The following is a 25,945-nucleotide window of genomic DNA, read 5'->3' as shown; positions in this document are numbered from 1 at the left end:
ACTATGGTTTTACATTTTTTTTGAATCACTGCTCAATTTCAATGATCACTCAGAGCAGCTTTGATCATTCAATTACAGCTTTGTAGCTTGGGCATCTTTGCTCATGTAAAGAGTAGATACATTTCTAGGTGGCTTTCCTAATCCTATTTTTCTAATAGGTCATTTGCTTATTTTGTTTTGTTTTGTTTCTTGGTTCTTTTTCTTCTCCTCAATTTATAATTAAGATTATATTCTTATTTGTATTTCATCGTAATACCAATTTTTTGTTATTCGGTAAATTTCCATTCGTGGTATGTATTAATATATTAAAAGAAGATTTGCATAACTAAATGGCCTTTTTTTTTTTTTTTGCATTTGATGGTCAAATTCTGTCCCTAGGTTTTAAAACTATATCTTGTTTTCTTTTTTACACAAGAGTAAAAATTTCCTATGAAGTGTAGAAACTCAACCAGGATTTTTTTAAAAAAATGTAGTGAGAAGAAAATGGCCAAACAGCAGTGATAGAAGAGAACTAACATTTAAGACAAGAATTGCATAGCATAAAAAATGCGTTAAAAGAGGTCTGGCAAAATTTGCAGTGCACGTTGGGTAGTGATTATCTTTATTCTAGTGAAGTAATTATATTTTGTTCTTCATTAGAAGGATCTGATCTGACTTAACTGCTCAGAGAACAAACTTCCATTTCCCACTGGGACCCTGCATGGAAATTGTGGACACTCTTCCTGACTTTCTATCTTATATTTGACTTTAGGAAGGCTCGGGGTAGTTTGCACCATGTGGTATCCAAATAGAACACCTGGAATGAGCAGTATGGACTAACATTAAGCTGCTGTGACTAGGGCAATAGTTTACAGCCCAGGCTTTGAGTATGAGCCTACACTCCACACAAGTTACAATTTTTTTGTTATTGGGCAATTCTCTAACCCTTGGTGCCTCAGTTTCATCCTCAGGAAAGAAGAGATAGCTATAGGATCTACTTCACAGAATTGTTGAAAATCAAATAAGAATACACCGAACATGCTTAGTGTCTCCCCAACAGATTATGAACCATTACTTTGAGAATAGACAATATATCACTTTCATCTTTTCCTACCATTTGTTTCACAGGGACAAATAAATATTAGATATGCAATCAATGCCTGATGAGTCACTGAAATAATTCATATCTAGTAGAAATTGGTCACAGCTCAACTTTCTCTCACTATTAAATACTAGTGTTAGCGGGGTGTGTTTGCTCATGCCTATAATCCTAGCACTCTGGGAGGCCAAGGCGAGAGGATCGCTTGAGGTCATGAGAGTGAAACCAGACTGAGCAAGAGCGAGACCTCATCTCTACTAAAAATAGAAAAAATTAGCTGTGTGTGGTGGTGAATGCCTGACACTAAACACAAGCAAAAGCCCTACAAACCCACTTTCATGTAGGAAAGTTCTCTACTGAACCTCTGATTCCACCTCCTCTGTAAAGACTTCCTCTGCTCTTGTTCACATGTGGTATCCTGCAATCCTTCACACTGTCGTCTTTTTTTTTTTTTTTTTGGAGACAGAGTCTCGCTCTGTTGCCTGGGTTAGAGTGAGTGAGTGCCATGGCGTCAGCCTAGCTCACAGCAACCTCAAACTCCTGGGCTTAAGCGATCCTACTGCCTCAGTCTCCCAAGTAGCTGGGACTACAGGCATGCGCCACCATGCCCGGCTGATTTTTTCTATATATATTTTTAGTTGTCCAGATAATTTCTTTCTATTTTTAGTAGAGACAGGGCGGGGGGGGGGGGGGTCTCGCTGTTGCTCAGGCTAGTCTCGAACTCCTGACCTCGAGTGATCCACCCTCCTGGGCCTCCCAGAGTGCTAGGATTACAGGCGTGAGCCACCATGCCCGGGGACGCTGCTGTCTTTTAAATTACTGCACTGCATCCTCAGCCATCTCTCCAAGGCGTCTCTTTTCCCTAAAACTTAAGTTACTCGAGTCTGGGACTGTTTTTTCTTCATCATTCATATTGTCACTCCTTTGCGCCTGTTTAGAGGGCTTTGGACATCCTGGGTCTCCAAAAAGTTGAGTGATAATTATCTGTTTTTATATTTATAAGGTATAGATAGTCCTGTGTTCAATTTCTGATTTCATTATCAGCTAAATGAATGAAAACAAGTAACTTGACCTCTCTATTTTCCCAAATGGAAAATTAGGCCAATAATCCTAGCCTTGGAGTTTGTTATTTTTTTGAATTTAATTAATTAATTAATTTATTTTGGGAAATGCTCCGTGAAGTAAGTGTTAGGCATGTAACAGGTACTCAGCAGATGGTCTGGTTTTGTGACTTAGCATGATTCTTTCAAAGCCCTTCAATAAATTTTACCTGCTAAAGAGAAATAAATGCCAATTGGTATTAGAGCAGTCCCCATCTCTTGGCCTCAGTTTTCCTCCTGTACAATGAAGGAAGTTAGGCCAGGTCTCAACCACTCCTGAGAGCCTTCTACCCAAGAAATCTGTCCTCAGGTGCCACTAGGTGTGACCACAGGGTCCTACATGGACTAGTTCAGTCACCTGCCTCCCAGGACTTAGGGACCCAAAACCTCAGATGAGACCCAAGGTCGACCCTCACACTCACCCATTCCCGACGTGGCTCTGCCCAGCTTTTGCCTCTCTTACTCCAACCTCAGAAGAAAGCGGGTTTCATGGTTGAATGGCCTTTCTAGGGAACCTAACTGTCCCGCACAGTCGTTGCTGCAACCGTCAGCGCGCGTTTTTGCTTCAGGTGGCAGGTGAGAGTGCGTGGGTTCAGGGGCTCCTTCTGCCCTCATGCACCAGTACTGGGTGACAGGCCTAGGCCCCCAGCGACGCCTGGGTCCAGCGTCCATTTTCTGACTCCTGCTTGTTCTCCGTCCCACGTGGTGGGAGCGGGTGTCCCCTGGCGCTTCTGATTGGCTGTCACCACACTAGGTCATCTATCCTCATACTCATCATTGGCTCATTCTTTTCGCTTAGCGACCTATGCTCTATCAAGACCCTGCTCGCGGAGCCTGGTGTGGGCCTCCGCCTCTTTCCCGAGCACTCTAAGTTCAAGTTTTAAGTATGTACAAACCTGTATGTGCTCCCTATTCTGTTTGATTCCTCTGTTGGTTACCAACACCACGCCGCTTTAATTACTATACACCTAAAAGAAATTTTACTATCGGGTCAGCCAGGACTAATTTTTTCTTTTCTTTCTCTTTTTTTTTTTTTTATAAAAATTGTCTTATTCTTTTCTTGACTCTTCACACTTCCCTATGAATTTGGAATCAGTTTCTAAAACATTTCCTAATCAATCTGTAAATTCAATACAATTTCAATAAAAATTTGAATGTGAATTCTATGCAGCATACAATTCACAATAGATTTGTTAACATTTAACTTTTTATTCTCAACTTGGTCATGATGAATTATCCTTTTAACAAAGTCCCCATATCAATTGTAACATTTTATTTATGTTTTGTATCTATATTCATTAATGAGATCAGCCTGAGAGTAGCCATTTGTCAGAAGTAAGTTTATCTTTGAACCAGTTTTTTTTATTTTTATTTTTTGGTTTCTTTTGTTTTAGGTTTCCTCCCCCCACCCCCTGACCCTCACACCAAGTTAGTGGCTGTAAAATAGTATGAGTTTTATTTAACTTCCTTGATTGATGATGTTGAGTTTATTTTCACGTTTATTGGCCATTCTTTTTTTCTCCTCTATTTAATGCCTATTCATGTGTTTCATCCATTTTTTTTTTCTATTTTGCTCTCTGCCTTTTAAAACAACCTTGATTGTCAAATAATTTTCGATTTACAGAAGAGATGTAAAAGTAGGAGAGAGTGTTTCCATATACTAGTGGTTCTTGACCAGGGGCAGCCTCCAGCTTTAGATAATCCAGTCAAGACACTGTTTTTCAAAATTATTTAGATTATCTCTTTTGCTCTGCACTTTTTGCAGTGAAGTTAAGTTATATATTTGTAATATAGCTAGATTTATTTGTCATAGTCAGCATTCCATTCAGAGATCCAGTGATATTCTGATTAATATTTAAAAAATTTGTTTATAGTTAAGTTTACTCTTTGTTGGTGTACAGCTCTCTCTACTGGATTTGACAAAAGGCACAGAGTTGGACGGTCACCACCACAATGCCATACAAGGAGTTTCATCACCCTAAAAATTCTCTCAAACCCTAAAAACCTGCTCCCCTTCCCTTAACCCTTATTTTCCATCCTTTTTTTCCTTTTCCAGAATATCATATGAATGTATCCTTATTATTCTGTCTTTTCTGAGTACCATATGAATGAAAGCATACAGTAGCCTTTTAGGTCTGCCTTCTTTCACCTAGCAAAATGAATTTAAAATTCATCCATGTTGTCCTGTAAATCTATAGCATCCTCTATCTTATCACTGAACAGTATTCCATTGCATTGATACATCATAGTTTGTTTATACATTATTCTATTGAAGAACATCTTTGTTGTATACAGTTTTGGGTGATTATGAATAAATCTGCTATAAAAGTTGACATATTTTTTTTGTATGACCCCATTTTCAATTTACTTGAGTGAATACCTAAATCCAAAAATATGATTGTTAGGTCATATTTTAGGTCTATGTTTAATTTTATAAAATACTGCCAAGCTATCTTCCAAATGGGTGTACTATTGTGCATTCCCACTAGTAAAGGATAAGAGAGTTCTTGTAGCTCTGAATCAGCATTGGTATTGTCAGTGTTTTGGATTATAGCCACTGTAATAAGTTTGTAGTGGTAGCCTATGTTATTTAATTTTCACTTATATAATGTTGAATAAAATTTATAGGAGGCCATTGGTTTAGACTGAGCTCCTGCACTAGGCTCAACAGACCAAACCAAAATGGAGTTACTCATGCTAAAGTTTCATGTTTCCAAGCTGAAACTAAGTTGTTTATCTGACCCTCTGAGAAATCAGGAGAGAGAGAGAGGGAGAGAGAAAATCGCCAAATCCCCAAACAGGCAAGTTTTGCTGACATTTTAAGGAAGCCCCCCCTGCTTTAATATCTACAAAAAAAAAAAATAACTTCTAAACAACCAAATCCACTTTTTGTTCTCTGTTTCTGCTTTCTTCAGCCCTCTTCTATCTATATAGCCAACCTCCTCTGCTCAGCTTTTTGAAACATGCATTCTATTTCATAGAGCAAAGTGTTGTCTGATTCCAGAATCCCAAATAAAAGCCAATTAAGATTTTTAACTAAACTTGTTGTAATTTTGTCTTTTGATGTTAATGACAAATGATGCTGAGCATCTCTTCATTTGCTATTTGTCATCTGTATATATTGGGGGAAGTGTCTGTTTCAGATATTTTGCCCATTTTTTAAAAATTAGATTGTTTGTTATACTCAATGACCTCTCCAAAAAGGGAACAAGAAGATGCAAGTTCCAGAGCTACTTACAAAGACAGACGAGAGAAAGACTTAGACAAGTCTCGAGAGCTAGCAACAGTCAGTATGCTAGCTGTGAATGGGATGCAACCCACATTTCTGTCCAGTCATAATCTTGGGAGCTTCCAACCTTTCAGTTGGCTGCATACATATGCAGGCCTGGTAACCTATGTGCCCTCAACAGGAAGAAAGCCAAGCCAAGACCTCAGGACAAAAAAATGAGACAGACAGGAAAGCAATAGTTATCTGTGAGAAGGAAAGGATTAATAACAAATGGGCATCCCAAGACCAAGCGTCATAATTCAAACTTATTAACATTTCTCTTTTGAGCTAAAGGAATTTGCTGAGAAAATGTGGCCAGGTTTTGAGAAGGGGAGTTTAAATCAGGGCCCAGAGATTCAAAAGATCTTCTAGAGGGTTGAGAACAGGGAGTTAAGGGTAAATGGGAGTAAAAAGAAGGGATTTATGGTGGATTTAAAGGGTTTGAACTTGTTTTAAATCTGATTTCTGCTTTTTAATCTTGCTAATGAGGTCCCTAAGGCTAACCATTATATTTCTCTGTATCCTCTTTTTAATTTGATCACCCCATATATACCAATAAGACAGTTGTTTGGGAGGAGACCCTTCTAAAAAAATATTTTAAAAAATATAGCCAATTTATTTATACCCAAAGTGATTCAACCAATAAGCCTTTTGATGGAAAAACCCAGAGGTAACTTTCCAGATTTAGAATACCATGGACACAAGTGTTGTTCCCAGTGTGGACAAAGAAGATGAAGCCCCCACATCCAAAAGTCCACTCCCAGAGATGAACAAAGCCCTTTGTTCCACAGGCAATTCAGGATAGTGTTTGGCAAATGGGGCCTCTGGTCTCCCATGGAACACGAGATGACTCCAGTTATAAAACCTGCCAATTTATGACACCAGGCAGACCATATTGGGTGTGACTTTCCTAGCACTGATCCAAGCAACCAAAAATTGAGGGGACAAAAGCCTGTTATGGACTGGGATCTCTTATAGCGGCCCGATTACAGAATGGGGGATGAACACAGAAAGAAACATACAGACACATAAAGAAACACACAGACACACAAAGACGGTACAAGACTGCAGTGCCGAAAGCACCAGTCGCTTTATTTTTATACTCCTTTTGTCCAGCAGCTACTTCCTGGTACGTGACTATCTTTAGAGCCCTGAGGCAACATGTTCCATTTCTCATGGAAATTGCTCAAGGAAGGCAGATGTTTGCATCTTAACCTTTGGACCTCATTACCCTCGTGCAGGACAATGAGACATGCCTTGGCTTGTGTGCAAGACCTAAGGCCCTTGGCTATTTGCCATAGGAAACAGTTTGTTTATTCAACAGGCCATTGACCTCTATCTCCAAGAAGCATTCAACTGGCCATGTCTGGACCTATTGACCTCTGGCCCCAAGAAGCACGTCTAGCTTCACTGACTCTGGGCTCAAGCCAATTCTTGCCCAGGGACGGTCCCTACAATCTCTTATTAAGACAAATTCCCCTGAGAACTGGCATGGCTGGACAAAGAGAATGCGCTTGTCACCTCATGTCTTGGGCTCCCACTCTATTTAACTGGCTGCCTGATGCGGGCCAACATTTGTGCTCCCCAGCTGGCACAGACCAGAAAGAGTGTTCTCATTGGTTGAAAAGCCAACCTCTCAGGACAGAAAAAAAAAAAAAATGAAAGGAGAACCTTGTTTGGTTTTTCTCTTGAGGACCCTCCCCAAAGTTTATCTAAACAGACACTGGTCCAGTGAGAACCATGAACTCACCAGTCTGTGACGCTGGCTCGAACAGGCTGGTGGGTTTATGCCTGTGTTCTTGCGCTATGTTTCTCCTCTTTATGGTACAGCACACAAAAGACAGACAAAGGAAAACAATTGCCATCAGTAGGAGGGAAGAGATCAGAAAACGAGTAATGATGGCCATACAAAATAATCCCTGTCTGTAGACATGCAAATTTATGCTGTCCCATGGTAAGGACAGAATGAATGGACATCTTCCGTAAACATATTTGGGGAACATCTCCCCAAAACAGTTTTGGCCTCATTTACACGTTCATTTCAATATTCCTGATGTATGAATAACGTCTATTCTCTGGATTCTTTTTTGAAAAGGTAGTAACACCTCACCAATGACCTCATTAATGAGCTATGCAAAATCTTTAACACTGGTTCATTTTTATATTTGTATGAGAGTTGTAATGCACTTTTTTGGGGAAAATTATCTATCAATGAGACCTTTGCGCTCAATTTTCCTGGAAGGAGATGTTAGCTCCACCTCCATCACCATAGCAACCAACGTTTAAGGCAAACCTACAAATTCTTAAATCCCCCACTGCCTGGCTTCTCTGTGGGAAGACCAGTAGACAGCAACGCTGGATCTCTGTCTTCCCCTCATCTCTGGCTCCCCCCTTTCCCCCTTTTCCTTTTGTTCCCTTGCCTCCTTCTTTCTTCCTCGAGTTCTCTTCCTCCTGGATCCTCCTCTCCCTTTTCTTCTTTCTTTCTGCCCGGAACCCCTTTTCTTCTTTTCCTTTTCCCTCCAGATACCACCCGGACGCTGAGCCTTCCCATGGTCACAAAACGTCCTCCGCCTCCCAAACACACTAAGGAGGTAGGCCTCCTCTATAGTACTTCCTGAGACTCTGGAAAGTTCGAAGCCTAGGAGCCCTCCACAGTTAGACTTCAGGCCCCGCAGCAGCGGCGGATAAACCGGCGAAGGCGCCGGCGACCCGCGGGGCGGGAGAACTGGCACCGCCAGCGCGGCCCAACTGCGCCCCAGAGACCGGCTTGGAACCGGGCCGCCCATGCCGGGTCGCACCGGACGCTCTGAAGTTGCAGTGAAAGGGTTTTTTTCCTTGAAGGGAAGAAGGATCATTATGAGGCTCTATTTAACAAGAACGAAAAGGTATCCAAATATCTTTTTGAAAAGAAAACGTACATTAATATTTTGATTAAAAATAACAGACAAAAAGAAAGTATTCCTTAAAGGAGCACTCCGGGCTGCCGAGCATTGGTGGTTCAGTGGTAGAATTCTCGCCTGCCACGCGGGAGGCCCGGGTTCGATTCCCGGCCAATGCAAATGTAGTTTTAGCTTTCTTTCAATTCTTCAGACATCTTGAAAATACCTATTCCATTTCATAAGTCGGATATTTTCTCTACTCGATTTTTGGCTTACTTATACGTTATACGTTATGACTGCATCATTGATAAAAGGGGCAGGCAGACTAGCGACGGGCTGTTTTCCTGTTACAGAAGCACCGATTTTATTTGCTTTCAGAACATTTGAAATCAATACATTCTGAATTCATTCTCTTGGTTTAGGCAGGAATAGAACCAATGGCTCTTTAAAAAAATTAAATTTATGTAAGTATACAAGAAAGAACGCTATATGAAAATACAAGAAAGGGATTACTTTGAAGATCTATAGTTGTGCCTAGCAGAGTGGCGCAGCGGAAGCGTGCTGGGCCCATAACCCAGAGGTCGATGGATCGAAACCATCCTCTGCTAACCTTCCCTTTTTTTTCCAAAGGGCAAAATATAAAAATGTTGGAGATATTTGGGACATAGGCTCACCAACATTCTCACGTTTGCTGGTACCAAAGAAAAGTGACAGCAGGTGGAATAATTCACATTCCTCTGAGAGGAAAATAATGCACAAGTCAGAAAGCAGCTTCCAGCTGAGAAGTGTAAGGTACCCCATCTCAGCAGAGAATTAATAATAAATCCATCAACTAAAAGACGTCCATCTTTGCTTACTACCATTTTGTAAACAAGAACGTAAGTTTAGAGTTCAGTTAGAAAGAGTTTAAGGGATTTTATTAATAAATAAGAACTCTCCCAACAATCTCTTCCTCCTGCTCTGTTTTCCTCCTTAGCACTTATTACTATGTAGCATATGGTGTATTTTATTCATTAAGTATTTTCTCTCCCATGGAAAGTAAATTCATGAGGACAGGGATTTTTGTGTTTTGGTACTGTGGTTGTCACTGTACCTAGACCAAAGCCTGGCACAGCCTGGTACATCCTAGGTACTGGTGATTTGGAAAATACTAGTTAAAAGCCACAATTTCTAATTCACCAAGCCATCAGTATTTGACATTATTTTTCATCTTTCTTCTTTTACCTTTTAAAAAATTCCAGAAGAGTACAAAAGTGACCACACAGGATTGATCTATTATTAACATCATGACATATTCACTATTATATATTTTATATTTAAAGAAAAAAACGCTCATAAAATGTAAGTACTCTCCAACTTCCTCCCCAATCCTGTTATCCACTTTCTCAGGGCAACTCTGTCATGAACTTGATGATCATCTGTCCCATTTTATTTTCACTCTTGCCTACATATAGGTCTATGGCAATAGAATTTCCATCTGAGATGAATTTTAAGATACTATTCTTAGTTACAAGCTGTCTACTCTCATGGATCACCAGGGGCGCATCCAATTTATCTAAAAGAAAAAAAATTGCCATGTAAAGAAGAAATATTCTATTTTCTCTTGGGTCCTATGTAAGAAAAGACTTTTCAGTTTGTTTTTTGGACATTTTGACCATAGAACCTCCATTCAAAGTGACAAGTTCAATATACCTCCTAGTCTTCCATAAGGCACTGATTCTTCTCTCTATATAGAAAGTTTCCTATTAGCAAGCATAAAAGATATAAAGATAGTTTGAAAAGAAAGAGACTATGGGATCTCAAAGCACACTCTCTTTGTACTGTGAGAAATTGTCAGAATTAAATGGAGTCACTAATGTTAAAAAAATGCTGACAAATAGAGCCAAGGAAGGCCATGAAGAGAGGATTTTTATTTTTATATGCCTGATAACAAAAACTACCACAAAATGCTGTAAAAATTACAACCTTGTATAAAGGCTATTGCAAGCTTATATAAAAATACTTTTGTAAGGACATCTGTCCAGAAACTGTCTAATTTCGAACTGATGTTATCTTAATTATTAATCTTTGCAGTCAAGGATAATTATTTCAAAACATATTATGTAATCCTAATTTTTTTCTTTAAAAACCTTTGTCTTCCTTTACTTCCCAGAATATACATATAGTTTACTATGGCATGTGTAATCCCATTACAATGCTCTATTCCCATATAAATATCTTTTCTGGTAGAGCTTCCCTCTGTTTGTAATTTGAGTTGACAGTACAGTACTGATTTTTCCAAAATTGAAACACATTTTGTCATATGTTATGTTTGTTAGTGACAGCTTCACGTGACCCACATGGTGGAGACTTATTTTTAGAAACAGACTATTTCTGCTGGAAAGAAACTTTGGAGATCCCTTTTAGTTAAAGAAAAGACCAGGAAGACCAGACAACCCAGTAAATTACACAGAACTTGTTGGCAATGGCAGCCAGGGGAGATGATGGATAGAAAGAACTCAAGTTTTCTTATTCCTCAAATTATTAGTCTTCAGTTGTCCATTTTATAGCTTTGGGTACCAACTATTGAGATTTTCAAATTTCAGAATTTCCTGGAGAGGCCTGGAAACTCCTTACGTGGGGCACTATTCCTCTGGCATGTAACTGAGTGTCTACCTGGTGAGATTTGGAGGAGGAAAAGGGGACTAAGGCCAGCTTACCTATGGTCCCACTTTCCTTTCCATACTCATCACTTGAGACCATTTGGCATTTTATTAGTTTTCTACATCTTAATTTCTATCTCCATAGGGGATAGAGGAATAGGGAAGGAGGGGACTAAGGGTGACCTAGGAAGAGTAAAAGATTATGAAAAAGAGAATGGGTTTTCTAAAGAATAGGTAGTAGCCCATCTGGATATAGTGCCAATTTCTAGTCTTTTCTAGGTTTGACTTCTGTTGCCTGTTAACTCTTCCCTGATAGATAAAAATAGATAGAGGGTTTTTGTGATAATTGACTTCTTTCTGGAGATTCTGCATTTAGTCAGATAAGGGAGATATAGGAAAAGCCCCTCTGTGCATTTGCAGTTTCCCAAATGCCTTTAGCTTGAAGTAGTCAGTATAGCAATGTGACATGTTTTGGGCTGTTTATTTCCTGGATTCCTCCAGCATACATTGCAGGGGGCAAGGGAAAATTTCCCCATATATAGTTATGTAAAACTATTCAATCATTTTACATAACACGGGAGTCTTCAGAATGAAAACCCAAAGATACCTAATGCTTAGGTTCAACAAAGTATGGACAGCCATGTAGAAATATGATTGGACAAAAAGGGTATGATCTAATGTTTATAGACTGAATGGGGAAACTCAGCAAGGCCTGCCTGTTTAGATTCTTCTTTGCCTCTCTGAGCATGCATTCCTTCCTTCTCTGAATGGGGCAGGACCCTGGGGGCTTATAACCTACAGTCAAACAAGGTAGGTCAGATAATTTCTTTACAGCCAGTATTTACACAGAAAACTGGTGGAGGAGGGAGTTAAGAGTAATATTTTTAGGTTTTATGGCTGGCTTAAGGGAAAAGAGGTTCCAGTTTCTATGATGCATCTTGGGGAAGAAAGATTCTAGTTTTTATGGCTAGCCTTGGGGGACAATGGGCCTGAGAGACGGAAGGGCAGAAGGTCAGAGAAAAACTTGTGCTTCTGAGGCTGTTTCTGTGGCCTTCATTTTGGGGTATCACTTTCTGAGCCCCAAAAACATATATCAAAACATCACATTGTGCCCATAAATGCGTATAATTATGATTTGTCAATTAAAAATAATATTAATAAAAGATAAGACAAATGTAACATACATAGAAAAAAATGGGTTTATTTATTCAGATAATTATTCAGTCCACAATAAACAACTCCAAACACCATTCACCATTTTAATCTCATTGCTGTTGGTGAGCTCAGAATTTAAAATTTTTCTTTTAGTTCATTTCTTTATCCATTTACTTAACTACCATAAAATATCTCCTGAATGCGTACTGTGTGAGACCTAGTGCTCTGCCCAGAGGGACCAAGTAAGCAATGGATTCTTTTCAGTTGAGGACCTAGAAAGCTGGGAAGGCCTGGGCATTTGATCTGGGCTTTGGTGGCAGAGAGAGTAGGTTGGTGAATAGCTTTTCATGTGCCTAGGAATCTTTGACAATGTCCAGAGATCTTCAGCTGTGAAATGAAGGGCTTGATGAAGTCAGCAGATCCTTTTTTTATTTAGTCTGTACAATGTTATATATTTTTTTATTAGTTGCCAATATAAAAAATTTAGACTGTTTCATTTTAAAATGCATATCCACTTGAAAAATTGGAAAATTCACTGTCCCTGTGCCTGTATCACTATTTGAAAGAAATTGGTGAAACTGCATTGTACAGGTTTGTGTTCTTCAGTTCTCTGAAGTTCCCTCTGGTCCCATTAGTTTCCATGTTAGGTGGCATTTATGAATGTGCTTGTGCTATGGTTGTTCTTATAGCAGAATTTTAAAAAGGGTTCAATACGCCTTAGTCCATGTCTTTATCAAAACTGAAAATATAATATCAGAAGTTTGTGTGCTTTGAGAAAAATAGCAAAGCCAGGCAAGATGGTGTACGCCTGTAGTCCCAGCTACTTGGGAGGCTGAGGCGGGAGGGAGGACAGCTTGAGCCCAGGAGTTGGAGGTTGCAGTGAGCTATGATCAAGCCACTGCATTTCTGCCTGGACAATAGAATGAGACCCCCATCTCTGAAAAGAAAGAAAAATAGCAAAAAACACCTTTCTTTGTAGAGATAAAGCATGGTTTCTAATATCCAACCAGTTTTGCTCTAATGTGCTGGGCCCTTGTGAACAACTGACATTTAACGTCTGGTTTAGGGAGTATTGTAATTGTTGCTTTATCTACAGATTAAACTAAATATAGACATTTTATGAAAGAGAATTTGAAACAGCAGGTTGGAATCAAAGCATGGAAAAATGGTCTTGAGGGTTGTTATGGATTGAATTATGTTGAAGTCCTAATTCCCAATTTGATTGTATTTGAAGACAGGGCCTTTAAAGAGGTAATTAAGGATAAATGAGGTTGTAAGGGTGGGACCCTAATCTAACAACAGGACTGGTGTCCTTAAAAGAAGAGGAAGAGACACATGGGGAAGCATGCACAGAAAAAAGACCATATGAAGACACAGCAAGAAGATGGTTATGTGCAAGCCAAGGAGAGAGGCCTCAGGAGAAACCAAACCCACTGACACCTTGATCTTGGACTTCAAGCCTCCAGAACTATGAGAAAATAAATTTTTGTTGTTTAAGCTACCCAGTTTGTGGTACTTTGTTATGTCAGCTCTGTCAAGCTAATACATGCATTTTAATAGGCAAGGGAGTTAGACTTTGGAGGAGGGGGAAACCCAAGCATTTAAAGGAAAAAGAAGAAACGAAAACTTGCAAAATAACCGAGGTTACCAAGTGTACATTGTTATGTTCATGGTGGAAAAAGTGCAACTTAGTCCCATGATAATCATATTCAAAAGTCATGACATATCTTCAAACAGCAGCCTAGCAAAAATCACGGATATCATTGTTTTGGACAGGTGTTCAAGTTTACAGGAAACATTCAAGTATTTGTTATTTTGTTGACCAGAACTAGAAAGCATGATCCTATTATTATTTATTTTAGGGTACAGAGTATTTTGTTTTTTCATTTTTTGGCTGTTTGCTTTCGACAGCTCTGACAGGACCACAAAACTCAACATGACTTTCTTGCCCAACTCCCATCTTTCTACCTACACGTAACCCCTTTTAACGCACGCACGAATGACTCTTGGAGTAATTACGACTTAAATCTTGAAGTCAAAAGGAGATAGAAATGATAACCTTACCTCATCCACTGATTGTCAGGAGAAAGTTGGGAAGGAAGTATTTCAATTGGGGCTGGAAAACACACCTTGGATGTGCTTCTGCTTTTTTGCCACAAGATGGCAGAAGAGGGCAACACTTCTTATCCCACCTACTCCAGAGGACGATCATTTCTCAGCTCGCACAAGGATTGGGGGAAGAGGTGAAGACTCAATTTCGCAAAAAGAGCAAGGAGGAATGAAAGGAGATAAATGTGTACAAGCAAAATGCACCAGCTCTTTTGCCTGAAAATGTGGGTGGCTCTGAAAAGAGCCTTTGGGTTGTGAGAGGCTGTGAGCGACCTCACTTGGAGCTGGTATACTTGGTGACAGCCTTGGTGCCCTCGGACACGGCGTGCTTGGCCAACTCTCCGGGCAGCAGCAGGCGCACCGCCGTCTGGATCTCCCTGGAGGTGATGGTCGAGCGCTTGTTGTAATGCGCCAGGCGAGAAGCCTCCCCCGCGATGCGCTCGAAGATGTCGTTGACGAAGGAATTCATGATTCCCATGGCCTTAGACGAGATGCCGGTGTCGGGGTGGACTTGCTTAAGCACCTTGTACACGTAGATGGAGTAGCTCTCCTTGCGGGTGCGCTTGCGCTTCCTGCCATCTTTTTTCTGAGCCTTGGTCACTGCTTTCTTGGAGCCTTTCTTTGGGGCCGGAGCGGACTTAGCCGGCTCAGGCATAGTTGAAAAGAGCCCAAAAGTACTTAACAGACAAGATGTACTTAAAGAAAAAGCCAAGCGTCAGGCAGGAGGTGCCCCTTTTATATACAGCTCATATGCAAATAAGGTTCAGTACAGTCCTCCGTCTGATTGGACATGACTCGTGATGACGTCAGTATCATTATTATCCAATGAAAACACATACTTTAAGAGACTTCATTTGCATTGTTTAAAACGGAACTGCAAGTTTAGCCAATGGCCTAGCTCTTTTTTTTTTTTGCGCCCAGCAACGGCTATAAAATCTGCGTTTTTGGGCTTTGAGATTTTTCTGGTGTAGGTCACAAGTAATCTTATAATATCTGGACGCGGCAAGCAGGGCGGCAAGACTCGTACCAAAGCCAAGACCCGCTTTTCCCGGGCCGGGCTCCAGTTTCCTGTGGGCGAGTACATCGCCTACTGCGCAAAGGCAACTATGCCGAGCGGGTCGGGGCCGGCGCCCCGGTGTACTTGGCTGCAGTACTGGAGTATCTGACCGCGGAGATCTTGGAGCTGGCGGGCAACGCGGCTCGCGACAAGAAGAAGACACGTATCATCCTGCGCCGCCTACAGCTGGCCATCCGGAACGATGAAGAGCTGAACAAGTTCCTGGGTAAAGTCACCATCGCTCAGGGCGGCGTCCTGCCCAATATCCAGGCTGTGCTATTGCCCAAGAAGACCGAGAGTCACCACAAGACTAAGGGCAAATGAGGTCTGAAATCACAACTTAAAATTTCGCACTAAAACCAGAGGCTCTTTTCAGAGCCACCCGCCATTTCTGTGGAAGAACTGAGCACTGTTCTCTAAACCTATTATGAATACCCGGCTAAGTTTAAGCACGTGAAATAAGTTTCACATTCGGTTTGATACTAACTGATGCCGGGTAAAGAACATTAAATTTAGCTTCCTAAATGAATCATACCATGGAGCCAACCTCCTTTACTGTTCCCTCCACAAACACGGTCCTGGGTCGTTAAAAAGTACTTCCGGTGATTATTCCGGCGAATATATTAAGTGGTATATAACAACAGTTTTTTAGCTTTGCTGGGTCTTTACAGCAGAACCTGATGGTCTCTTAACTAAAATCTCGGTCCTAACTCAAAACGCTGTTTCCAGAATTACTAACGTTTTACTGGAAAAGACCTAATCATTGACCGATGTAAACTCATCATCACTTCCCGCATGCTGATTAAATCAAGCACATGATTTACATATTTAATAGTACGATAAGCCATTTGATTGCATCAAAATCAGTTAATGAAGATGTCAGATACCACTCATTGGTATCATTTAGTCAAGCACATACCAAACTCCTCCTCACCCACACCACGCTGAGCAAACTAAAGTACTGGTGTTCCAGGGGCCAATCTATTTTTAAACATTTTTTCTGGGTCTTCGTAATTATTAAAAGCAGATTTAATGAAAGAGGAAACGGAACTACTTTTTAGAAAGATTAACAAGTAAATTATTCTAGTGTACTTATATTTTTTACATTATCTAAAACAGGAAAAAGCCTCCAGTGGAAATGAGTGTCTTTAAGGACAGTTAAGGCTGATTTCCTGAAGTTCCAGGTCAGATTCCCTTTCCATTGGGGTAATCTTAACTTGATTAGTTGAAAACAGTAAAAGTTAACAGCAAACGGGCGTGGGGGAACCATTCAGAGGAAGTGGTAGGAGCCAAATACAGATTGTATTAAAAACCAATCAGGTTACTCCTACCACAGTTCTGACCAATCAGGATCGGGTCATCGGTATAAATTCTGGTCTCGCCGCGTTTTCTCCAGTTGCTTGCTTTGGAAGGATTGTCGTCTGTTATGGCCCGCACAAAGCAAACAGCCCGCAAGTCTACTGGCGGCAAGGCGCCGCGCAAGCAGCTCGCTACGAAGGCTGCTCGCAAGAGCGCCCCGGCCACCGGTGGTGTGAAGAAGCCCCATCGCTACCGGCCTGGCACCGTGGCCTTGCGGGAGATCCGCCGCTACCAGAAATCGACCGAGCTGCTGATCCGCAAGCTGCCTTTCCAGCGCCTGGTGCGAGAGATTGCCCAGGACTTCAAGACCGATCTGCGTTTCCAGAGCTCAGCGGTGATGGCGCTGCAAGAAGCTTGCGAGGCCTACTTAGTGGGCCTGTTTGAGGACACCAATCTGTGCGCCATCCACGCCAAGCGAGTGACTATCATGCCCAAAGACATTCAACTCGCGCGCCGCATCCGTGGCGAGCGAGCATAAGCTGTCCTGAGGCAGGGCTTGTTTGCTTTCTCCTTCCCAAAGGCTCTTTTCAGAGCCACTGATGTGCTCATTAAGAGTGGCTGTTATGCAGTTACATCCTTAGAATACAATGCTAAGGCCAACTTGGGAAAATGAGAAGTAACACAGGAGGTTTCAGCCCCAAAAACTAAACTTTTGTTTCCCTGCTTCTCAAAATAGACAAAATCATGACTGATAAGTACATGACCTATTAAACTAAATGTTTTAACACTTAGTTCTGATCCATTGGGTAAGTGCATTGCTAATGTGCTGTTTTTTTCAGTCACCAAATCACTGAGCCTTGGGTAGTTGTTAAGCACCTCCCACCTTATGCGTCACTATTTCGTCCCAGATAATTTTGATCACTATTTTTAGTCCTATGGCGAGTTAAACATGATATTGGCACTGATTTTCACGTTTTTGTATGTGAACCTGACAGTAGCTCCCAGGGTGTAGAAAGGGCATACATTACTCCCTTTTACTAACTCTAGAAAGTTTGTCTTTTCCAAAGGTACTCAAGCAATGGGGGACAAACAAACCTAAGCTAGTAGATCTAAGTTTAGTATTTCAAGAATCACTAGACGGGAAGGAAGAGATCTGGATAAGGTTCCAATGGCTATACAAAAATAATTAAGTTTTAAAGAAAACGAGCCTAATTCCCTTTAGGTGGAAAGACAAAAGTTAGGTTGTTCTAATGTCTTCCAACTCTTCCAGCAAGGGATCTGATATTAACTGTATGGACTGGAGGGGGCATTTTCTATTTGAAGCCTATATTTAGGCATACAGTTGGTGGGTTTAGATAAAATCCAAAAATTCTTTGATACTCCTCCCATCAAAAAGTAGAGCCTAATTCCTCTACTCTTGAGTGTAGGGGAGGATTTAGAGGCTGGCTTCTATTGAATAGAATAGAGCAAATGGCATAGTTAAAGTGAGAGTGAGGTACTTTGGAGAATGGAGAATAGGTCAGAAAAAGTATTGTGCTCTGGGGGACCTCAGCTGCCATGTTGGGAGGGCATTCGGGTAGCCCTGTGGAGAGGCTTGCCTTGTAAGAAATTAAGGCCTTCCTCAACAGTCAGCAGAGCTACCAACAAACCATGTGAGTGAGCCATATCCTGCCCCAGTGAAGCCTCAGATGATTGCATCCCCTGCTGACCACTGGGCTGTTCATTCTCAGAGACCCTGAGCCAGAACCATGCAACTAAGCCACTCTTGATTCTTTTTTTTTTTTTTTTTTTCAGCATATTATGGCGGTACAAAAGTTTAGGTTATGTATTCCCCCCCAATCAGAGCCTTAAGCATCTCCATCCCCTAGATGGTGCACATTGCACTCATTATGTATGTATACGCCCATGCCCTCCCCCCCCCATCTGCCTGACACCTGATTAATGTTATTCCTAAATGTGCTCTTAGGTGATGATCAGTGAAACCAATTTGATGGTGAGTACATGTGGTGCTTATTTTTCCATTCTTGGGATACTTCACTTACACTGTTGATTCTTGACCTTTAGAAAATGTGTGACATAATGAATTTGTTGTTTTAAGCTGCTAACTTCTTGGGTGATTTGTTACACAATAAATTACTGATGCAATTAGAAAAACAAGAAGAGTTCGAAGTCATCCATTAGACTTCACTAGTGTAGATGAGATGATCACATCCCACACTCTGCACTTCACCACAGGGAAGTCTGGACTTCCAGGAACTTGCCTGTCATTGCTCAGAAATCAGCAGGATTTATTTTAGTTGCTATCCAGAGAAGCTGGAAACCAGCTTAGTGCTGCTAAGGATTTAGAAAGAGGATGAATCTATTGGCTGCTTTGCAGGTAGGCACCTGGTATGGTCACCTCTGGCTACCAGCTTTGGAGGGGGAAAAAACCACTCACTTTTTTTTTTTTTTTTCAGTTCAACCTAGCAATGGATGAGATTCCAAGGAATCAATTTTTGTATTATTATAACAGATACTGATTTATAAACCAATATTCTATTTTTTTTAATTTACCATTTCCCACTAGAATAGGTAACAATTAGCACTTCACTTTATAAAGTTTTTTCACATTTAATATTATCAAACATGATTTTATTAATTAATTAATTTATTTTTGAGACAGAGTCTCTGTCTCCCTGGTTAGAGTGCTTGTGGCGTCAGCCTAGCTCACAGCAACCTCAAACTCCTGGGCTCAAGCCATCCTCCTGCCTCAGCCTCCTGAGAGCAGCTGGGACTACAGGCACGCACCACCACACCCAGCTAATTTTTTCTATTTTTAGTAGAGATGGGGTCTCTCTCTCGCTCAGGCTGGTCTCAAATTCCTGAGCTCAAGAGATCCTCACCCACCTCGGCCTCCCAGAGTGCTAGGATTATAGGCGTGAGCCACTGTGCCCCACCCTATTTTTTTATAGAGATGGGTCTTGCTCTGTTACCCAGCCTAGAGTGCAGTGGGATGATCATAGCTCACTGCAGCCTCCAACTCCTGGGTTCAAGGGATCCTCCTGCCTCAGCCTCCCAAGGAGCTGGGATTACAGGACTGGTCCACTGTGCCCAGCTATCATCAAACTTGATTATTAAAAGAAAATTGTGATGTAGGTAGTAAGGAATTGGAAAACTTAATAAGGACCCAGCTATTTTATAAACAGGGAGTCTTAGGGGAAGTTTGGTGTTAATGCATGCTGGCCTAGAGATTGGAGATGAATCTTTTTTGCTCTCTCTGAGAGGCCCTGTCTAGTTTTTGGAAGATTTCTACCAATCACAGGTACCATCTCTACTGGTCAGATATACTGTATTTGTTACATAAACCATTACAAATCAATATTCTGTGACTGTCCGTTTTCCAGACCTCACATCAGTTTATACTAATGTTGGCGAGGATAGGTATCTTCTTTCTACTCATCTTAAGTTTTTTGGTGGGGGCCCCTGTAACAAAAGACAGATTAATGAGAGAAATTTATTTCATATAATTTTTATGTGACATAGGAGCCTTCATAAGGAAATGAAGACCCACAGGAGAGGTTAAACCTCAGTGTTTTCATAATAGATTTCATGAAGAGTGGAGAGTATTGGAGAAATGTGATAGGACAAAGAGTATAAGCAAGCTGGGTGACACTTAGCAAGGCCTATTCATTCATACTCCTCTCTGTGTCCCTTGTCTTCAAAGATAAAGATGCTCCTCACTCCTTTTCTCTGGTGATAGAGAGGACACCTCTCACTTGAGGGTCATATGACCTGCTTCAGGGGAAGGTAGAAAGTCCTTTCTGTACATGCTGCTTCTCAAATTCCTTCAGCTTAAATATTCAATATCCCAAGATGACATACTTTAGGGTGGCATGTCCTGAACCCAATAACTAACAATTAATTAGATTCTAGGTTATTTCAAATGCCATTTTTCCTTAAGAATATTAAGGGAAATTTTCCTATGAAATGGGTATTTTACTTTTCTCAAGAGATTGCTTTTGTTGGGGCTCAGAAAACAGTACCCCAAAATGATGGCCTCAGTAAAAGCCTCAGAAGCAAAAGTTTTTCTCTGACCTTTTCTTCTTGTCTCTTAGTCCCATTCTCCCCCAAGGCTAGCCCTGGAAACTAGAATCCCTCTTCTCCAAGTGGAATCATAGAAACCAGAACCTCTTTTCTCGACAGTGTAACAGAGTAGTCACCACTTCTCCCATAGATATGGAAGAGGAGAATATGTACCAGAACAAATGGCTTGAAAAATGGCAAAAATGTTTTACATCTCTTTAAAACATCCCCCACTCCTTTTGGAGAACTAGGCCCTGCATCCCTGCCTCAGGCCAGTGGTTGGGAGGGACAGGGGAATATCTTTTCTCTGTGCCATAGAAGGCTACAGGGAATTGTCTGGGTGGAGGGCACAAGATCATCTTAGCTGAAGATGGGATTTATCCTGGTGGTGGTCCTGATATTGTCTTAACTGAAGATGGGATGAATCTGAGCAGAGGTCATGAGATTGTTTTAGCCAAAGATGGGATTGATCAGAACCTTTAATAGCTCTGTACTTCTGCTCAGAGGGGGATGCTGGTACTTTGACATGGGAATCTGCCAGCCTCTTCATTTGCAGACAAATTAATAAACTCTTTCCTTCTCCTCAAACCACTTGTCCTTGTTCTTCTGATGTGGCCTCAAGGACAGTGCCAAACTTTCGGTAACAAAAGCCAGCCATGAAATCTAAAAACATTCTATGTAAAAACTGGCCATAAAGAAATGATCTCACCTACCTTGTTTGACTGTAGGTCATAAGACCCTCATTCCAGAGAGGCTCCTGCTCCATATCCAGAAGGAAGGAATGCATGCTCAGAAAGGCCAAGAAGACTATAGACAGGCCTTCCTGGCTTTCTCCATTCAGTATATTAACATTAGGCCATACCTGTTTTGTCCAGTAATATTTCTACATGGCTGTGCATACTTTATTGAACTTAAGCATAAAAATGTACAATTTCCCCTGTATCTTTCTGTATCATTCTGAAGGCTCCTATATATACACATTAAATTAATTTATATGCCTTTTCTACAACTAATCTGCATCTTGTCAGTGATTTGTCTGCCTCTGCCCTTGTATCTTCTTTCAGAAGGGAAACAGGTAATCTGTTGAGACGTAATACATGATTACTATGAGGAGTGAATGAATCAGGGAACAGATTAGCTTATAAATGGTTCTCTTTGGAAACTGAATGAGGCTAGGAGACAGACATCTTATTAAAGGATCTGTTCAGGTGTGGTTACATTCTTGGTCTTCTCTTCTGCAATAGATAATGAGATAACATGAGATAATGAGGTATCTATTTTAGGGAAGGAAAAACAATTGTTCTCCTTGGTGGATCTGTCAGGTCTTTATGTAGAGAGGGGGAAAGTCTCTCTCAGCCTCTGTTGATCTCTAAGGGCCTTTAATTGAAAATACTCATTAAATCAGGAAGCCATACTTTGGGGTGAACATCCCTGAGCTCCTTCAACCCAAAGATACTGGGAAAACTGTCCAGTGTTATGCTTAGGTTCAAAAAAGTATGGACAGCCATACGCAAATATGATTGGACAAAAAGGGTATGATCTAAAGCTAATAGACCAAGTGGGGCAAACCCAGCAAGGCCTATCTAGATTCAGCTTGGCTTCTCTGTGCAGCAGTCCTTCCTTTTGAGTGTGAGGCAAGTCCTTCTCTGGAATGAGAGTCTTATGACTCACAAACAAGGTAGGTCAGATAATTTCTCACCATAAATGGCACCAAAAGGCAGAGGGAAAGTTAGAGTAATATTTTTAGGTTGTTAATGGAAAAAAAGCCAAACTGTGTAAAATAATTTTAAAGAGATTTATTCTGAGCCAAATTTGAGGATCATGACCTGGAACCATGCCCAAGAAGCCTTGAGCAAGTGGACTCAGTGTGGGTGGGTTACAGTTTGTTTTTATACATTTCAGGGAGATAGGGATTAAAGGTAAAATCATAAATCAATACGTGGGAGGCATCCATTGGTTTGGCATGAAAAGGTGGGCCATGTAGAAGGGGGAGCAGGGCTTACAGGTTATAGGTGGGTTTAAAGATTCTTTGATTTGTAATTGGTTAAAGACATGAAGCTTTGTCTAAAGGCTTGGAAAGTGTTAACATAAGGAGCTGTTTATCAGAGATAAGCCACTGGACATATATTTGTTGTATAAATTGAGGACCTGTGGGTTTGCCTTGCGTAGCCTTTGGCCTGTTAATGAGTTACAAAGGATGTCTCCAAGAAGGGAGGGAGGCATGATGAGGCATGTCTGACCTCACTCCTCGTGGCAGGCAACTTAGTTTTAGGATATTCCTGTGGCCAAGATGGGGTCCATTCAGTCAGCCGGTGGGGGGTGAGCCTTAAGATTTTATTTTAGTTCAGAAGGTTTTCTTTTTATGGCTGGCTTTGGGAAAAATGGATTTATGGTTTCTATGACCCACCTTTGTAACCATAATAGGTTCCTTGCCAGATTCCCATGGCAAGTCAATCCACTGAGATAACAGGTTGCAGCACAGAAGGAGGTTTAATAATACAGCTGCCAAAGGAGAGGAAAGGAAACCTCAAATCTGCCTCCTTGAGGAGTTTGGGGCTCATGATTTTAAAGTGTTGGGTGGGCTGAAATGTCAAAATCACTGATTGGTTGAAGAGAGCAGGGTGAAGTCATGGGACAGGGAGATGAAAAAACTGCATTCTCATGCTGATTGGGTTCCTCAGTGGGGGTCTACAAACTGGTGCTGCAGAAACTCAGGATCTTCAGCAATTCTTAAACAAAAGCCTAATGATTTAAGGTCAGAGATTCCATTTATAAGAACAATGGGAATGCAAATTAATTCTTAAAGTCCTTATGATTCCAACATCAGAAATCCCATGTATAGGAACAATGGAGAGGCAAATGGTCAGCATCGAGTGCTACTTGACTTTCCCTTACAAGGAAAGTGGCCAAAGTACAGCCTGATTAATGCTTAATTATAACCATATTTGGTTCAGAATTCTTTTTAATGTGGTTTCACCTTGAAGAGGGAGGCTAGTTCCTATGGTCAGCCTTGGGGGAGAATAAGGGGCCAGAGATAGGAGGGCAGGAGAAGGTTAGAGAAAAATTTTGTTTCTGAGGTCTTCATTTTGGGGCATCATTTTCTGAACCCCAATACTTTTTTGCATAAGAATTTTTGTTTATTTTTTATTTTTAATTGTGGGTATATAATAGGATTATTTTGAGCTAATTATTTTGAAGAACTGCAGGTACAAGAGAAACTCTGAAAACAGAAGTCACTCTAGTAAGGGAAATTTACATCTATAAAGGAAATCTCCATTTGTAAGTGTCTCCCTCTCTGTACCAGGAAGAAAAGGATGAATCTAAATCAAGAGATTCTAATCCATGAAAAAGCCACTGATTTAAATCTGCACAAAAAAACCTTCCCTTTGTTTACCAAGCTTTTCTGGATCACCATGACTGCTCTTGCAACACCCTTCTGTATTCCAGCTGAAGACGGTATTTAAGACTGAATTCTAAGCCACCTCTATGAGACTTACACATTTTTCCGGGTATTTCCCACATGTATATGAAATATACATATATGTATATATATGCACATATATATGAAATATGCTATATAATATAATAAACTTCTGCATGTTTTTCTCCTGTTAATCTGTCTTTTATCACGTGGAATCCCAGCTAAGAACTCAAAAACGGTAGAGGGAAAATTACTTTTTCTTTCCCTACACATAAATGGTAGTATGTAACATAGAAGGAAGGCTTAGTATGACTAGCTCCGTTTTCCTTCTGACCCTCAGCAATAATACCCTTTAGGTTAAAAGCTTCTGTTTAGCTGTACATGTAGGCCAGATAATTACAGAAAAAATTAGTTTATAGAGTTCAACTCTAAAAGAAAGATGATAACCTTCCCTTTCCCGAAACTAACTCCCAGGGAGATAAGAAAAGTATACAAACAAGTAACAATGCAGTGTTAAAGATTTATAGGAACATCATGATCTGATCGTCTATGCTCTCCAAAGTTAACTGACCAAAAGCAGATTAAGTTTTACAACCTCCTCAGACCCTCACAGGCACCCAGATGTCTGTGGTCCTTCGTTACTTCTTGCCATTCCCTTAACATAAAAAGTAATTTGAAGTTCATACTAACTTAAGATGGTTCTTTAGGACATAAGGCTGCCATCTTCTCAATTTGCTGGCTTTCCGAATAAAAGTCACTTTCCTTGCCCCGACACCGTGTGTCTTGACTTATTGACTGTCCTGTGGCAAGTGGTACCAGCTCGGATTCAGTTACATAATTGCAAAAAGAATTAGGGTGGGGGGTTAGGGTAGGTAAAACAAGGAGGGAGTCAATGTGGCCGCGAGGGAGGGAAGGGAAAGGAACAAAAAGAAAGGAGACAGAAAGAGTAAAAGGTAAGGAAAAAGGTAGAGAACCAAATTGGAGAAAAGTGCGGAAGCCCACCTTGAAGGTACACCAAGTGACGTTCATTGCAGTCTGCCACTCCTCAGGCTGATCACACTGAGATTATACAGAAGTAGTTTGCATACTTGGCAGTTTCACAAATGCCGGAAATGACTGTAGTCACCCCTCTTGAGATGGGCCCTTTGATTCCAGCAGCCACAAGGCAGTACATCAATCAATGCTAAGAGGTGACCAAGGAAAAACATTGCAAGGCCGTACCCAGGTAAAGGAATACCTTTGCAGCGGTGGGCAGCGTAAAACAATGTAGGAGAAGGTGGACTGGGTAATCTTTAAGCATCTTTTTAGATTCTGGAGTTTAAGCACCGCCCTTTCCATTTCTCCGGAATCGTGGGCAGGGCTCCAGGTCTGAGAACTAACAGAGCGGACACAGCTGGTATGGAGAGTTTTCAATTAGGTCCGACTTAGTACTATATAAACCACTGCCTCCGAAACTCCATACGCCGGGATTGTTTAAGCCGTAGGTATGTCTGGTCGTGGCAAGGGCGGTAAGGGTCTAGGTAAAGGCGGCGCTAAGCGCCACCGCAAAGTTTTACGTGACAATATCCAGGGTATTACTAAGCCTGCCATCCGTCGCTTAGCTCGTCGTGGGGGCGTTAAGCGCATCTCTGGCCTTATTTATGAGGAAACGCGCGGAGTTCTTAAGGTCTTTCTGGAAAATGTGATCCGTGACGCTGTTACTTACACGGAGCACGCCAAACGTAAGACAGTCACGGCCATGGACGTGGTTTACGCGCTAAAGCGCCAGGGTCGCACCCTCTATGGCTTCGGCGGCTAATATTTCACTTAGTAACTCCATTTTGCAAAGGCTCTTTTTAGAGCCACCCACTAAGTCTTGTTAAAGAGCTGTAGACA

General features: G+C 41.1%; 2 protein-coding genes, 2 non-coding genes and 1 pseudogene across 4 annotated transcripts; 4 read left to right on the top strand and 1 right to left on the bottom strand.

Annotated features, from left to right (window-relative positions):
* Positions 1-8,433: 8,433 nt before the first annotated feature.
* Positions 8,434-8,504, top strand: TRNAG-GCC. Its single transcript has one exon. It is a non-coding gene; the product is annotated as a tRNA-Gly (tRNA).
* A 357-nt stretch (positions 8,505-8,861) lies between these two features.
* TRNAM-CAU lies at positions 8,862-8,933 on the top strand. Its single transcript has one exon. It is a non-coding gene; the product is annotated as a tRNA-Met (tRNA).
* A 5,485-nt stretch (positions 8,934-14,418) lies between these two features.
* On the bottom strand, positions 14,419-14,915 carry LOC123638404 (histone H2B type 2-E-like). The gene has a single exon (XM_045552021.1). The coding sequence runs from the start codon at positions 14,884-14,886 to the stop codon at positions 14,506-14,508; it is 381 nt and encodes a 126-aa protein (XP_045407977.1). The 5' UTR covers positions 14,887-14,915; the 3' UTR covers positions 14,419-14,505.
* Positions 14,916-15,021: 106 nt separating this feature from the next.
* Positions 15,022-15,645, top strand: LOC123638797 (annotated as a pseudogene).
* An 896-nt stretch (positions 15,646-16,541) lies between these two features.
* LOC123638796 (histone H3.1-like) lies at positions 16,542-25,902 on the top strand. The gene is made up of 2 exons (XM_045552622.1): positions 16,542-17,115; positions 25,547-25,902. The coding sequence occupies exons 1-2, from the start codon at positions 16,715-16,717 to the stop codon at positions 25,866-25,868; spliced, it is 723 nt and encodes a 240-aa protein (XP_045408578.1). The 5' UTR covers positions 16,542-16,714; the 3' UTR covers positions 25,869-25,902.
* Positions 25,903-25,945: the final 43 nt, after the last annotated feature.

This window comes from Lemur catta, chromosome 5, assembly GCF_020740605.2.
Source record: "Lemur catta isolate mLemCat1 chromosome 5, mLemCat1.pri, whole genome shotgun sequence".
Lineage (NCBI taxonomy): Eukaryota > Metazoa > Chordata > Mammalia > Primates > Lemuridae > Lemur > Lemur catta.
This window is presented reverse-complemented; position numbering and strand designations above follow the sequence as displayed.